The following is a 16,856-nucleotide window of genomic DNA, read 5'->3' on the forward strand; positions in this document are numbered from 1 at the left end:
ACTGCATATGTATTATTATAACGAATAGATAGCAGGTACTAGGGAGAAGCCTATGTAACTGCTGGGCCTAGAGAGCAACTCCTGAAGAGCAGCTAACAGACACAGGGGCTTGCACAGCGGGGTGTGCAGAGGGGGTCAGGGTCCCCGTGCTCAGCAATGGCGGTGGCGTGCCACGTGGCGTGGTCTCATGCAGCCACTGGAACAGCTCTGCCTGTAATGTCAGAGCCTCTGCCCAGGCTGAGCTCTCCTGGACGGGGATACGGCTTTACTGATACTGAAGGCAGAGTCTGTGCTCATCCCATGATGATGAAGGCTGGAAGCCTGTGACTTCTGGCACTGGGAGGATATCTCCTGCTCCACCTGCACGTGTACAGGACAACAGCTGAATTGGTTTAGTGCCCTCACAGCAGATGAGAGGCTGGGAGCTGTGTCCAGTGAAACATCTGAACTGCCTGAGCCCGAGCCACACAGCAGCACCACGCAGAAGTGGTGGGTGCTAGTAGTGACAGGGACATCCCCTGCTGCAGGGGATGGAGGTCCCCATCTACCAACCTGCCGACGGAGATGTGTTGCTTGCTGGGGTCTCAGATCTGGGATGTTATGGAGAGGCTGCCAAGGCTTGTCCAGCCCTCACACTGTTACCCGCCCTGCTGCTGCTCTTCCACGTAGGCATCAGCAATACTGCCAAGGGAGACCTGGAGCATATCAAGTGTGACTTCATGGCTTTGTATGCAATGGGCTTAAGTATGGGGGATGAGTGGTCTGCTGGTGAGGGTAAAGTACTTGAGGGGGAACGGATGCAGCCTGCAGGTCAACAACCGGTTGTGCAGCTGGTGTCCATGGGGGTTCAGCTTTTATAACCACAGGTCCATCTTCAAGGATCAAGGACTGCTATGAAGAGGCAGGATCCAACTGACCAAGGTGGCAAAAACATTTTTGCTAACAAAGGCTGCCCAACCTGTGGAGAAGAGCTTTAAACTAGGGACAACAGGTGAGGGACAGGAGAACTGACAATCAAGTGAGGACGTGATGGACTAGCTTGGCAAGCAAAGGTTGCAGTGTGATGTGGGTAGGAGAGATCTTGATACATGGCAAACGGGGGCCCAGCCCACATGTATGCATGAAAACAAGGACGTGCTGGGAGGACAGCTTCTGGGAGAGAGCTCTCATAACTTTTCTGGGAAATCAGCACATCTGGGTGCCGCTCTGAAGTTCCCTGCTTTCAGCAATGCCAGCTCTCTGAGACCAGTGGGAATATCTGGAGCAAGGGAGACACTCTCAGTGAAGCAGAATCATGTTAGAGAACATTTAAACAAACTGGACATGCTCAAATCCACGGGCTTTGATGGCTGCACACCCAAGTGCTGAGGGAGCTGCCTGGTGTCATTACAAGGCCATGATCTGTTATCTCTGAAAGGTCATAGTGGCTGGGGGAATTTCCTGAAGAGTGGAAGAAGGAGACTCCTGTCTCGAGGGAGAATCTCAGGAACTACAGGTCAGTCAATCCCTGGGAAGGTGACAGGGAAAATCTTCCCAGAAGCCATTTCCAAACAAGGGCAAGAAGGTGTATGGGAGTAGTCACCATGGATTTTTGAAGGGAAAATCATCCTTAAGCAACCTTATGGCCTCTATGATTCTATGACTGTCTCAGTGAATGAGAAGAGGGCAGTGAACATAGTTCATCTTTAATTTACTTAAGGCTTTTGGCACCATCTCTGACAACTTCCTCACAAACTGAGGAAGTATGGGCTAGGTAAGTGCATAGCAAGGTGGATTGAAGGGTTGGGATCAGTGGCACAAGGTCCAGCAAGTCACTAGTGACGTACCCCAGGGGTTGGTACTGGGTCCAATACTGTTTAATGTCATCATCATTAGTGACCTGAATGATGGGGTAGAGTACACACACCCTCGGGAAGTTCAGAGATGGTACAAAACTGAGAGAAGTGGCAGATACAACAATGGGTTTTGCTGCCATGCAGAGGGACCTCAACAGGCAGAAGGAATGGGCTGACAGGAACTTCGTGAAGTTCAACAAAGGTAAATTTAACATCTTGCACCTGGAGCGGAACAACCCAATGCACCAGCACATGCTGGACATGCTGCCTGGAAGAAAAGGGCCTGGGGGATCCCAGTGGCAAGCTGAGTATGCCAACAACGTGCCCTTGTGGCAAAGGCAGCCAACAGCCTCCTCCACTGCATTAGGAACATCACTGCCAGCAGGTGGAGGAAGGTGATACCCTCAGCACTGGAGAGACACATCTGGAGTGCTGTGTCCAGGTCTGGGCTCCCCAGTAAAAGAGATGGACATAGTGGAGCGAGTCTAGCAAAGGGCCAGGAAGATGATGAGGGGATTGGAGCATCTGTCATATGAGGAGAGGCTGGGAGATCTGGGACACTTCAGCCTGGAGAAGAGAAGGCTCGGGGGATCTTACCCATGTCTATAGATACCTGGTGGGGGGAGTACACAGAGAGGCTGTGTGTACCCCAGAGATACTCATCTGGACACAGCTGTGTGCAACCTGCTTTAGGTGACCCTGCTTTGAGCAGGGAGGGGGACTAGACAATCTCCAGAGTCGCCTGCCCACCTCAGCCATTCTGTTATTCTGTAATAACAACAGACTCTGTAGAATAGGGTGTCAATGATGCTAGAATTTGGAAAAAAAAAAAAAAGCAGTGCAGACCCACAGAGTCACAGGATGATACTGCAGGCCCAGGGCTAGAAGCAATTCACTGATGGCCAAGACATCCAAGTAACCAGGAGCTGGGTAAAACCAGTTTTAGGGATACCAAAGAACAAGCATGCAACATATATCAAACACCCCATAAACAGTAAATCTGTACATAGTGTGGAACAATGAACCAGGGGACAGCAAGGTGTAGAGAATTCTTTACAAACAGATGACCCCAAGACTGAGGGAGAAACCACAGTTATGCTCCTCCATGTGACTGTAAGCACTCCCCACCTGCAACTTCAGTCATCAACCCTAGGACGCAGAGGGGCACTGGAAGGAGTAGACATTAGAAAGTTTACTTCACTGAACTGCATATTATTTGGCTATAAGCATCAGCATCATTTTAACTGGACAGTAAATATTTGACTGAACTGCTAAAATGTTGGGTGTGAGTTCTGTTTGCTGGTGTAAGAAGTGAAACAACCTACTCTAACTTGGAAAAACGTGATTGGCAAGAGCACACTGCAGTGATACAAATGACATCCTGATTTTGTTGCCATTCTGAAGTCCTACTACTTCCCCAGTCAGCCACAGTATTTCCCCAACCAGTGCGTTCTGATTCTCCAGTAGAATCAGGGAAAGTAGAGGTGGAGGGATGTAAGGGAATGAAACCCCATGCAAATTCAAAACCCTTGATCACCCACACCACTTCAATAAACTCGGCTCAAGAGACAGCATCTACAAAGAGGGACTCAGCAGCTGCTCTGTCACATAAAACGCCTCGTGGCATCTTTTAAGCAAGTCGCTATGCTGGCATTCTAAGTTGGAAGATCTGTAGCTCTTTGAATCAAAGCTGTCCTGCAAGGTCTCAAAGCTTCCCCACTCCAGCATGGACCAGATGGTCCCATGCAGGCAGGACAAATTCAAAACAGAATTTTTTGTGCTAACATAGCAAACAGCTTTCATTCATGCCTCTAAGCTGGGATGCACGAAGCGCATGCAAGCAGAAAGCTGGGTACACTTTACACTTCACTAGCTAGTATGTGGTCAGAAGGAATTTTATTTATACTCCAGCCTGAGAAGCCCCAAGGCTGAAAGTAAAACTAAGCTTTCTTAGGGGGGGGGAAGGAAAGCTTGCCACAACTGGCACAGAGAATGCAGATCTAAACCATCCCAGCCTGCTGCTCCAGCGTTCAATGTGTGGTTCGTTGTTTTCTGCTCTCCTTTAGAGCAGGTCCTGCCAAAAGCAGCCGAGCAATTGTGGGCTTGGCGCAGAGCTGGTCTGTGCCACACAGGGCGATCGGGATGAGGATTACCTAAGGGAGAATGCCAAAGCACAGGCTGCTTTCCTTAGGCCTCCCAGGGACTTTCCACCATCTTGCTACCAAACACACCTTTTTTATACAAGATTCACTGTCCTGCTTGTTTATACCCAAATATCAAGCATTTTACTCCCATTCTAACAGCCTTGTCCACGTCTTAATACACCATTACTTCTCTTTGGCACTTGGCCGAGGCTCCCACCTGCCCAGGTTCCCCCCCCTCCATCATCTTCCACCAGCAGTTTCCTGACAGGAGCTTGCTCACGTTATTTGCCTGGGATTTGTGGACATGCTGATGCTCAGAACACAGCTGGTATTACGCAGATGATGTGCTCTGATCACATCTAGGTCCGCCAGGTGTGTAATGCCCAGGTACAAGTTACTCCCTGGGCTGTAGATACACGCGCAGAGAAAGGTTGTATTTTGGGAAGCCCTCAAACAGACCAGCTCTATACGTGGTGCCCAGCCAGCCCATGACAGAGAACATGTTCTTATATGATGGGATTAACTCTGTGTGCAGGCAGCTATGGGCAGCACTCAACTGGATTTACTACATAGCTGAAGAATCTCTGTTCAGGAAATCCCCAAAATATATATAATAGTAAGTGCTGCACACACCCTACGTCTGGCTGATCACCAGATGCAACAGGGGGTGACCCAAGCACCGTCTCAGTGCAGCACCTACGGGACGAGCACACAAGCTTACCTCATGCTCACACTTCGGTGCCAAAAGGTGGACAATGTATTCCAAGTGAAAGAGGATCTTTTAATATCACATATCCAAACAATAGTTCTCATTTCAAAATGCAAAATAGGTCCTCTGAAGACCAGCCGCTCCCCGGCTGCGTGAGCAGGGTGGGGCACCGCCGACCGGCACAACTGCTGAGGTCAGACCTCATTTCTTTGGTATAAGGTACATGCCGGGAACAAACACGAACGCAGAGTTGTACCAAAAGCGTCCATTGAGAAGACTAATTATTACTCCACGACCCTCATTAGAGATTTGCATTTTAAAACAGTCACAGAGCAAACACTGTAAGGAAGGAGCGTGTATTCCGCTGCCCCCACCATTTTAAGAGCAAGCAACACGTGGGTGAGAAGGGAAACATTAAAAACAGGCTGTCTGTCTCACACAGTTTATTTAACAATAGGTAATAAGAAATCAATTTTTAACAGTCTATACAGTGATTGAAAGTTCATATTTATAGGTAATCAACTTTAATTGCATGATTTACAACATTTGAGGGTTTTTTGCTTTCTATTTTCAAGTTTTACAGAAAGTGGAAGAGGGTGGGGAAAGGGGCATGGGAGAAAGCAAGCATAAAGAAGAAACCCCAGGGACTTTTTTTCTTAGTTAAAATCATCCCTTTGGAATTGTTTCTTACCCTCTTTTTTATTGTTTTTTTTTTCCTTTGTTAGATGTAAAAATAACGAAAAAAATTCTTTCAAGAAAACAGAAACCACAATATATATACTACATCCATTTGGCAGCTGCCCCTGTGTATTTGCAAAAAATGTTGTCTTCTCTCTACATGTACAAATTATTTTAATACTTGAAGTTTTTTTACTTTTCAAGCTCTGACTCTTGTATAGAAAATTCTTGGAGGACAAAAGTAGACTTCAGGAGGGGAATGAGTTATTTAATATTTTTACATTTTTCAAAGAATTGACATATTTCCAACCAAAGAGGAAGAGATTGGTATTTATTTTAATATATATATATTTATATATGTAATGTATTTTTAAAGCAACATTAACCCCTTTTGTCCTCCGGTTTTAGGAAAAGGTTCTCATGTGGGTTTGTTTTGTTTCTGTTGTGGTTTTCTTTTTTTTTTTTTCAGTGACATGAAGCAAAACCAGAATAGGGAAAATGTTTACCATCTGCCTCAGTAAATAATAACTATCAATATTACATATTTTCATTAATTTAAAAAAAAAAATAAAACCTATTGGAGGCATGAGTAGGGCATCCTTTGGTAAACAGCCAAAAGACCACCTGCTTCCCCCAACCTCCCCAACACACACAAGGAAAAAATAACCAAGAAAAAGGACTGGTTATGATTCCAGCCATAACAAAAATATATTCTTTGTACTCTACTGTCCCTCAGGTTCATTGTTGGTTTGTTTTTTAAAACCACAAACTACTGCTGCAGAGTTCAGATGTGTTCCAGGGAAAAATGTTGTTTTAGCTAAGAAAGATTCAAAAAAATTTGTCTTCAGTACAAAAAGTCTTGAGAAAATAAGTTTTTTCCTTTTTTTTTATTTTTTTTTTTTTGCTCCCAAAATGCTACAACGTGTCTAGTGTATGTCTAGTGTACTCTGTGAAAGGTTTGAATTCAAGTCTGAGTTCTCGGAGCTGAGCCCCAGTTCCGTGGCGCTTGTACCATGGAGGCCTGCCATGCCGGGATTGCTAGCAAGCTGGGAAAGCATTGCACTCTGGTCCGGGCCGGCAAAGTGCCCTTGATCCATGGGGTTAGCCTGGGCAGCTACCAGTCCTGGATGGGGGGAGCTGGTCTGCGGGGAGACGTGGTGTGGAGAAGGCTGAGGTTGCATCCGGGGGGACGGGCTGGAATGGGGGGGCTGGGACTGGGGCCGCGGTGAGGGTACGGGCTGCGGGGAACGCACTTGATTGGTGAGCGATGAAGGGAGCTGCTGGCCCTGTAGGTGCGGGGACTGGGCCTGACTGGGGAGCATGTGCTGTTGGGGGCTCATAGGATTGGGCTGAGCTGGGGACCCCATCTGCTGCTGAAGTAGCCTCTGCTGGAAAGCCTGCTGCAGACTGGCTCCTGTCTCTGCACTCATGGCCTGTGGAAGCTGGCTTATTTGTCCCATGTTTCCTTGCTGCAGCTGCTGCATGTGATGCTGCATTCGCTGCTGCTGTTGCTGTTGCTGCTGCTGGGGATACCCAACGCCCTGGGGCTGCTGAAACTGGTTGTGGTTGGCCATCCCTGGCCCCAGTGCTGGTCCTGCTCCCTGCTGCTGCTGTTGCTGCTGGTGGCGCTGCTGCTCAATCATCTGGTGCCGTCTTATCAGGAGGTCTCGGAACTGGGGAGCAATCCCCGAGTGATTCATATTCATCTGCTGCGCCTGAGGATTCATCCCAGCCATGGTTTGCTGCGGCTGCTGCTGCGGCTGCTGCTGGGGCATGCTGGGCCTCTGCACTCCCGCTTGCATGGGATTCATGTTCTGCATGGCCGGGTTGGGGTGCACCCCTCCTTGCTGCCCTTGCATGGCCTGCTGTGGCTGGAGACCCGGCTGACCCTGGGGGATGCCAGGCTGACCCGCCATCCCCTGGGGGTTCTGGGACCCCGCATACTTGGCCGCCCGCTGCTTGATGAAAGCGGCCAGCAGCTGAGGATTGGAGTGAAGGATGTTAAGCACCTGCTGCTGCTGCATGGGTGAGCTGGGAGACCTGAGAGTCCGCAGTAGGTTTTGTAAGGCCGCCTGGGGCAGAGGTGGTTGTTTGGGCTGAGCAGCGCCAGGTACCTGACCCATCCCTGGCTGAGGTGCCATGTTCATCGGCTGGCCTGGCTGGGCTACTGACATCATGGATGGCCTCTGCATTCCCGGCTGCAGCTGAGCTTGGGGTAAGCCCCCCTGCACCCACGGTGGCTGCTGCTGGATTCCTGCTGGCCCCATTCCTTGATCGATGTGACCACCGGGACCCCTGCCTAACTGTGGAGGGTTCATTCCCATAGGTGGCATCTGGGGCATCTGGTGCTGAATGGGCCTTTGGAAGATCTGAACCTGTGCCATCTGACGCTGGGTCTCTGCTGCCCGCTGGATCTGCATGGCCATTTCCACCGCTGCTGGAGGAGGACCCTGCACTGGTGGCTGAGGTGGCTGGGGTGGAGTTGGAGGAGTCACCTGGCCACCTGCCTTGCCCTGGGACACAGCGCTGGGCGGCTGAGTTCTTGCCATGGTGTAGGGTGGCATACTGTTGGGAGGTGCAGGTGGAGGCTGCGAGGCAGGCTGGGGTGGAGGCTGGGGTTGTGGGGTTTGCGGTGTTGTGGGCTGCTGGCCTGTTGGAGTTGTTGGGGTGGCTGGCGTTGGCGAGGGTAATCCTTGCTGCTGGCCTACCACACCGGTCCGCTGCATACTCGCCATCCTCCTTCGGAGCATCTGTGCCTGTTGCAGGCGGTGCTGGAGTTGCTGTTGACGGAGCTTGTGTTTAATGTTGAGGCAGAAGGGCACCGGGCACTTGTTCTCCTGGCAGTGCTTTGCATGGTAGCAGCAGAGAGCAATGAGTTGCTTGCAGATGGGGCACCCTCCGTTGGTTTTGCGTTTGCAGCCTTTGGTGTGTTGGACAACCCGTTTCATCTTCTGACAGGATGGCAGCGAGCAGTTGGCATTACGACACTGGCAGGCGTGGACCAGAGACTGGATACAGCGCTGAATGCTCAGGCGGCGGGAATCCCCAGGGCTCTGGGTAGTTGCAGTCTGCTGGTTGTTGCTCTCGTCATCTAGTCCGAGGCCTAATTTTTCCATCTTATGGTCATGGTTTTTAGTGTTATAGCAGGTGATGCACAGGTCATAATCCTAGAAAGACAATGAAGGAAAAGTTATCAGCGTTCCTGAAACTCCATAGAGTAAATAAATGATGTCGTACCACCCCAACAGATTACTCCTAGTCTGCTCCAGACAAATTGTTGCTCTAGGGAAAAATTCAATCTTTCACACCATGTTGAAGTACTAGAGAAGGAATAAATCCAAATTATAGCCAGGGAAAGTGCGTGGGTGCCAGGGTGCCTGAAATCTACACACAAGTATCTTGAAAAACAAGTTTGCTCTGAGCTATGAAGTTAGACATCATTCAGCTGGGCCAGAAAAATCCCTTTCTTTCCTGATAGGAAAGGAGAAGAAAAAGGCAAGGAATAAATCTGTCCATCTGCTGCTGCTTTAAAAGAAGAGGGCAAGAGCAGAAGTAGTACCAATTTTCAGGGGAGGGGAGGGAAGAAAGTATGAAAAATTCATTTTCAGTTTTCAGGCAAGTTAAACAGCAGAGTGTACCAGGCGGAAGAATAGAACAGCATTTACATTCTGTGAAAGCAACAGCACAAGAGCGTGGGCTCAATAATTGATCCAATTCCTCAGGATTCATTAACCCATAGGAAACTTCGAATTTATTTTCTGGTATATATGAGGAAATGGGAGCATCAGATTTTGATCAGAGCTTTTCAGAACTGAATCCGAGACAGTAATTTTTTTAGCCTGCTGGAAGTAAATAAGTTCCAAGCCAGATTCAAGGTTAGTCCAGCTTCTGGAGGGCTCAGCATTGACCCAGACCACTGGACTTGATCTTCAAACACACTGGTATTGCAAACACTTTCTGAAGACAAAAATGCTGTTTGCAGCATTCTACAGAGAGATGACAGGGTAGCGGATGAGTCACCCAAGCACACGAACCTGACTTCCACCACTGCAAAACCTCTATGCCTGTAAACCAGCAGAGAGCCCTATTTACAGGGACAGTGCAGCACAACACTTCTGGCTCGAAGAAGAAAGGACGCATTGCTCTTCAGAAAAAGTCAGCTGATCCTACCATTACAGCTCAAGCAATTGCTGCAGTTCCCAACTGCTTAAGCAGCAGTACCTTAAGTGAACTACAAATACAATTCTACTTCAGGTTCTCCACAGCTTCAAAGTAGAAGACAAAAGTGACACCAAGAAGCGGATTAGGAGAATCGCTTGTTATGGAAAACATTTCTTCTCCTTTCTTTCTGAACTGCCAGAGGATGAGCTGTACAGATCTTTTGCTGTCAGTTAATACTGAGAAATTAGTTTAGGTGAAGAGCACTCTGGGCACAGAGGTATGGGGACGGAAGTAGCAAAAAACTTCACCAAGCATACCTCACAAACAGTGCAGTGCCATCTGGTCTCCACATGATGCTTGCACTCGTTGCAGGTGTAAACAAAGCGGTCTTGGCTCTGGGTATGCAGTTCCACCAGCATGCACATGGTTGACCACTGAGCCCTTCGTAGCGAGGAGAACTCCAGGTGCTTGTCTCTAGCAAGGGTTAGGAAAGCATCACGCCCATCCATCAGGTCACACGGAATGAGGGGGTCAGGCTCAACGATGGGGGGCAGGGAGTTGGCTGCAGGGCCAGCAATGAGGCGAATGACAAAGAAGACCTGAAAAGTAAAAAGACTCAATGCCAGCACTTATCAAGATGTGAAGTTTGGCGACCAAAACTACACAGAATATGCAATTCCAGGACCAACTAACACTTGAATGATGTTCTGCCAGGGTGGTGGGCTTGTAAGGACTGGGAAATTTCAAACCTCTGGGTTCCCTGCAGGTTCACCTTCTTCAGAAACATTAGCTAAGGAACACTGGACTGAACAGTAACAGTAAAACTGTTTGACAGTCTAGACTGTTAGGAAATTCTGTACGAGCACAGCTGTATTTATCCCCATTGCCTGTGCAATACTGGTACTTGTCTGGTGTGCCACTCAATTCTCCAGCCAAACCTGCATAACTTACAGGGCACAACTTTGATACTTAACAGCTTTGTATACCTCTCTACTTAAGTAAAATATGTATTTCTCATGCTATCGTCTCCTACCTCCTTGTGCTTCTCCATAGTGGCATACAGCTTTTGGGAGAGGTCATTGGACACATTGGGCATGCCAGGCTTTTTCTTATTGCCACGACTCAAGCTGCTTTTGTTCTTACTTGTCTTCTTATTGTTCTTCTTTTTGGCATTTTTGCTGTCTCCCTTGCTCACCTATAAATTTTAAAGGCATTTTATGTTGGTTATCCAAGTCACACCACATCAGCATTTTATTACTTTCACATCTTCTGTAACTGTAGGACAAAACACACTTCACAATAATTTGCTCCAAAGACACTTACCAGGGTCCCCTGAAACACTACTTCCATTAGAATCACTCCAGAAGATAAAGATCAGCAATATATTGTTCTAAAAATATTGTAAGCGTAAATGCTCAGGAGGTACAAGGGAAACGTTTCTACTGAAACCTGTTTGCCTGCTGTAGTTGAACACTGAAGAACCTCTTGGATAATTACAAAAGGGTTCGACAGACTGCTTCTCAATGCAATTCAAAACTAAAAATAACTGAAAACTGCAACTGATATTGCACTAACCAGAGGTAGGAAAGACTTAATTCACTTTAATTTTGTTTGTTACAGTTCTCTGACAGACTTATCTTTTATTTTAATAGACTGCATTAAACTGATTTTGATATAAAGCTGTTCTTCCGAGTCCAAAAGGCATTAGTGGCACAATTTCTAGTATGCACCTTCCTCCTATCATATGCTACAACAGTCAAACAAAACGGGTCAGCTTAATTTCAATTATAATCAATTAGCATTGAACAGTGCTTCTCAGAGGGTCCCTCAAAACACTACAGCATCTGATGATCAAGGATCAAAGCAATTCTTATCCAAATAAGCATTTTTCCTGAGCTTAAAATAACTTTGTCAGGATGGAAATTTCCAGTGAACATGAATGACTACCACTTCATTTGAGAGTACAGTTTATATTGCCTCATTTTCAAGAGGTGAAACATGGGGCCGATAAAGAGTTGAAATTATTTTTAATAACAAAGGTTAAATAGTAACATGCTGCAAGCTTCCCCTACCACAGGATTTTGGGGCCAAACTGTTGGGAAGGATCAACTAAGTGTTGACCAACCTCACACTCAGAGCTCAGTCAGATTCCTCATGACTGGCTTCTGGTATATCAGAGAGATGGGAACTTGCAGCTATGCCAAGTGGAAAACAAACCTTTAAATAAAACCTTCCCAAGATGTCAGTTAATGTGAATTTGATATCAAGCTGCCTAATTCCTAGGTTACTCTTGCACTACTTAGTTTATTCAAAGTCCTTGGAAGGAGGTATTGCAAAGAGCAGCACAGGAGAACCACAAACTCTGGTTGTAATGTTAAGCTTCACTTTTTTGATCCAAAGGTCTTTTAGGGAAAAAGATTAATGCTAAACCCCAACAAAAATCTAATCTCTAATAAGGTGACGAAGGAGCAGTGTTTGTTTAAACAGAGTTAAGTAACAAGTACTACTGTGTGAGAAGAACAACTAACCTAATCCTAGATTCACCACCTCTTCCATAAAAGCTCAGAAGATCCACGAATGGGCACATACATAAATTCTGCATCCATTCATCTTCAAATTTATTGCTGAATTAAGAAGCTTTTTTTTTTTGTTCTTTAGGGAAAGTGAGAGCACAGCTGTTGCATGTTCTCAAAAAAAAATTGCACAAGGTACCAGCAAGAAATTTCTCTAGTTCAAGTAGCCCAGCAACAGTTCAGCAGTGTTTTGTGCTTAAGATCCTCAATGCCTTAAATGCCTTTCTACTAAAACCACCTATACCGAGTAAATTACTAAATCACACTGTTACCTTCTCAGAATGTTCTGCTAAGATTGGTATTATAACATCTAAGTTGGAAAGAAATGGAGTTAGCCACTGTACAAAATCTAAAGCTTAAGGAAAAAGCTTCCAAGTTAGCAGCAACATTGATAATTGGATTTCAGCATCAAAATATTTAACTAGCAGCTGTTTCAATCTTATTAACTTTGGTAATTAGTTAGGTTTGTAGCCATATGAACAGTCACTGCTCATAAAAATGTAGCTTAGTGGTATTTTAACAGCTTTAACTTAGAAAATGGAATATTGAAATATATATTAGAGTGAAGCTAGAAAGGTGAAAAAAGTCAGTTAACCAAAGTACCTGGGCCCTGTCCTTTTTAAAATTAGCCGTACATAAGCACAACTTTTACATTACATCATGAAATAGCAGAAGCATTCTTACATCTGTGCTTTCATTACTAGTGTTTTCTTCTCTCTTCCGTTCTTCTTCCTCTTGCTCTAGTTCCTTAATGCTCTCCTCCAGAACGTTAGGCCAGAAATCCCCTTCAAAGTAAGGTAGCTCTTTTGCACTTGTTAGACGATCTTCTGTTGCCTGTTTAAATATATCCTGAAAAAGAGCAAAACACTTGGTTACCGCTATCGCAAGTCACCTAAGTAAAGGCAACTTTTTCAGTAAGTGATAAAAAGTGCAATAGCAGATCAAAGGAAGGAGAGCTTACTTCAATATTTGAATTAATTTTATGAGGGCACATTCTAAGTGCAGATTTAACACTGCATCGGTTACAGATAGTTTGTCAAATACATTTCAAATATTCCCACTCTGACGAAATAAATCATTACCATGTGCTAGACTTCAATATGCATACTTACCAAATGGGACAATATAATCACCATATTGTCAACACTAGCTGAAGTCCTGATAATTCCAAAGATTTTACATACTTTTAACTGTGTCAGCAGCCTAACCCTGCAATTTTATTTAACACAGGAAGATTCCATATATTTTCTCTGTATTAATGAAATGAGATTTGCTCTTTTACAGTATTCCTCAAGAATTCAGTTTGTTCTAAGGAATCATTTAATATCTCTTGCTAGAATGATTTCAGAAGCTATGTGCTTTGAAGAGGATATATTTTAACTCTAAGCTTCTAGTGCTCAATTCACTTAAAACGAATACAGTAAATTCCAGGAATCAGACACAATGCATAAGGCAAGGAAGAAACCAAGATAAGACTGGCCAAGACACCACCCTCCCCACGCCCCAAACATACACTTCACAAACCTTGTAATCATGGACAATGCGCTCCGACACAGATTTATCCAGCATCTTTTTGTACCACTCTTGCAGTCGTTTGGGTTTGGGTATCTTTTGGTCAGGAGGATGGCAATGGAAGATGTAGTCATCTCCTTCACTAGGTGGGCATGCCCAGATATGTCCAGTAGTATACCTAGCATCATTAGACAAAAACAGTCCATGTGGGCTCTGGCAATTAACACTAGAGCTTGCTCTCCTCTCTGCCACGAGATGGAGCCACCACAAAGTCAGCTGGTGTTAAGAGATTGGCCAACAGATAGCTCTGAGATTTTAATTCTAGTGTTTATTCCAGCTTCATTCATGTGATAGCATTACCATCTTTTCACTAATTTTTTTAAAATTCAGTGCTGTATTTGGAGTAGTGTGCATGTTTTCCAGTCTAGGTAGAAATCAAAGCCCGATATAGACCTGCAATTACCACCTCCCAATTAAGTAGTAAGAGAAAGATGGGGACTAGGTATTTCAGTAGTGAAAGGCAGAATAATTCTTCCTTGAGACAGTGCAGTCATTCATTATCTAGTAATATTTTAAAACCAGATTTACTTAAACACGCAATTCACTTTTCTGCTGCAAATCATCTGGTTTTTAACTTTAAGGATCAGTTTTAAAAGGTTTCACAATTATATCTGGGCATAAACAGCACTGTCAACCTATGCTATTGGGTGTACGATCTAAGTACTATGAAGACAGATGACATCTAAATAGTAGCAGCTGCAGAGAAAATAATTCCACAAAAGATCACTTCTTCATCCTCAGCTCTTCTCTGTTAGTTTTTAAAAAGAACTCCAGTAGGAGGAATAGTCAGATCTCAAGTTAGAGAAAAATAACCATCCTTGCCATGTTGAAAAACAGCTTTGCAGAACCCTACCCAAACCCTTGGAACTGCAGCCAGTTGTCATTCCTTCTACCCGAGAAGGGAGAGATGATATTGCGTGACTGATATTGTTTTCCCAAAATGAGAACCTGATGTTACCCATTAGCACAGAAAACAGCATTAAGTAGAACTGAGCCCTGAGCTCTACGCAGCAATTTTACCGACTCACAGGTTATAAAATACACAATTAAAAAAAGCAGAAAAGTCTAACATATGCCTTTGAAGTACTAAGGAATATATCGTCTCACTGAGGTACCGAAGACAGAATTGCCCACCTCCATTTTGACTCCCCTAATTCTTCTCATGCCAGTACTCTAAACATAGTCCCTAATGATTTCTTCATTAATAACCCTCTGCCAAGCTACACCAGATACGTTTGACAGTAGATTGATGTTTACTTCACTGCCTTTTCTATTTCAGTAATCATGCTAATTTAATTTCCACCTCTCTCACTTCTTCAGTTGTTCTGTGTTCTCTTTTCCACTGTCTCAAATATACTCTCCTCATTCTAACTTTTCAGTTTCTCACAATTTCAACTACTAGTTCTAGAAGAGATTTCTTAGTGGCCTTACACAGCTGTTACAGAGTTAATCGGTACAGACAGAATATGCTTACCTTTCTCCTCAAAAACATGGGTAAGAACTTACTTGCCAGACCAAAGGAATGACCTGATTAAAGCAGTGGCATTACACAAGGACTGCACTATCAACGAGCCCAGCAAAATGTTATAGTCCAGAAGAAAGGCTCACATTTTCTACTTAGACTTAAGAAGTTTTACCTAAGTTCAGAAACCTAAAATATCTGAAGCATAAACCTCTCCTGAAAAGCTTGCGAACCCTTTTTGTCTTTTCTCCTTTTCAACTATACACAGTTGCTGCCAAGTTATTCTATCACCAGTCGATATTTAGGCAACATATTCTGCACAATAGGATGTAGTAAATTGCAATAAGAACTACCTAGCACAAATGCTGCACAAACGAACATGTTAAAAAAAGACTTACCCTAGTTTCTTGACGTATTCAAGATACCCAATTAGTATTTCATGATAGACAGCAGTCCTCAAGCATTTAGGGCGGAAGAAATGAACACTGTCAAGGTAAGATATATACACTCGCCTAAAAAAAAAAGGCATGATGAGAAGCAGATATTTCCAAGTAGTTCTACAAGTTTATTCATGTTATTTTATACATTTGAAGCATCCAATACAATATTAATCTTCAGAGCCTCTGATCCTAATTTACCTCTAGAAACTCAGCTTTCTTTTGATATCCTAGCCACATCTCTCTAACTATCCAATCCCTTCCTTGAGAATCCTGACAACAGATCCTTAAGGCAACACTGCCAGCCAGCATCCCCAGTAAGAAGCAACTAACTGACCTATTCCTTACAGAAGCTGCTTTGTTCCTAGAAGCTAACAGCACTAAGAGTCCTATGCAACACTGAAGCTCTACACAGAGCTTCAGAAAGTTCACTCAACTGAGACAGTACCAAAATAAAATTAACTTTCACCAGCTCCTCACCTTTGATTGGGGGGAGGACAGTCTGAGCCATACTCCTGTACGTGCATCCCGAAGAAGCACAAATCCACACCATCGATCTCCTCAAAGGCAAAAAGCGCTTTTGTTCGGTAAGGGAAAGACTCGGCCATCTCTCCGCTGTCTACAAACCTGCGGATTACAGAGGGTGAAGAGGGATACCAAATAAAGTCACATATCAGAGAATACCCATCACTAAGTAAAGGCAACAATAATAAGGGTTACTCTAAGTGTAATTTTAGTGCAATTTTGAAGTTAAATGCTTACAGACTACTCAAAATACCAGACATTCACTTTTTACTATGAAAAAGATGACACTCAACACAACTGATTAATATGCTGCTATAACATCTGTTCGTCAAGAACTGTCAGTGGTAAGGTTTTGACTGCAGCACACTATTTTTTCGAAATAGTAACACATAAGTAAATTCAAATAGCTTCCACCTCCCCCAAAAGACAGCAAAATTAGAAATGGAGAGTGCATACCTTGCTTTCATTCCTGGTTTTACTTCGACAGTTTTGTCAGATGCATGTACCACCCTAACTGTAACCTCTCCTGCCTCAGGGTGATTCTGTCGTCTTAGGAAATCATTGACTCTGTTCTCTAAGAAGGTACCAAGTCTTGTAGCCGGTAACCCTTCAGGAAAAAAATAGAGCTCTGAATATATACAAAACTAAACCGTTGAAATGTGATTCTCTATTCAGATGTTAATAGAACAGTAACTCTTAATGAATGCAGTATGTTACCATGAATTAAAGCTTTATCTTTCAACACTAACAGTTCTAGATG

At 44.6% G+C, this 16,856-nt stretch overlaps 1 protein-coding gene across 1 annotated transcript in view; it reads right to left on the bottom strand.

Annotated features, from left to right (window-relative positions):
* Positions 1 to 5,114: 5,114 nt before the first annotated feature.
* The window catches only part of EP300 (E1A binding protein p300), a 64,615-nt gene continuing 52,873 nt past the window's right edge, over positions 5,115 to 16,856 (bottom strand). Inside the window, exons 24-31 of the mRNA XM_064453664.1 lie at positions 16,553 to 16,703; positions 16,052 to 16,198; positions 15,533 to 15,646; positions 13,625 to 13,790; positions 12,785 to 12,949; positions 10,561 to 10,722; positions 9,845 to 10,126; positions 5,115 to 8,533 (exon numbers count right to left, since the gene is read on the bottom strand). Coding sequence (XP_064309734.1) covers positions 6,293 to 8,533; positions 9,845 to 10,126; positions 10,561 to 10,722; positions 12,785 to 12,949; positions 13,625 to 13,790; positions 15,533 to 15,646; positions 16,052 to 16,198; positions 16,553 to 16,703 — 3,428 coding nt within the window. The 3' untranslated portion in view covers positions 5,115 to 6,292. The remainder of the gene's footprint in view (positions 8,534 to 9,844; positions 10,127 to 10,560; positions 10,723 to 12,784; positions 12,950 to 13,624; positions 13,791 to 15,532; positions 15,647 to 16,051; positions 16,199 to 16,552; positions 16,704 to 16,856) is intronic.

This window comes from Phalacrocorax carbo, chromosome 1 (assembly GCF_963921805.1).
Source record: "Phalacrocorax carbo chromosome 1, bPhaCar2.1, whole genome shotgun sequence".
Lineage (NCBI taxonomy): Eukaryota > Metazoa > Chordata > Aves > Suliformes > Phalacrocoracidae > Phalacrocorax > Phalacrocorax carbo.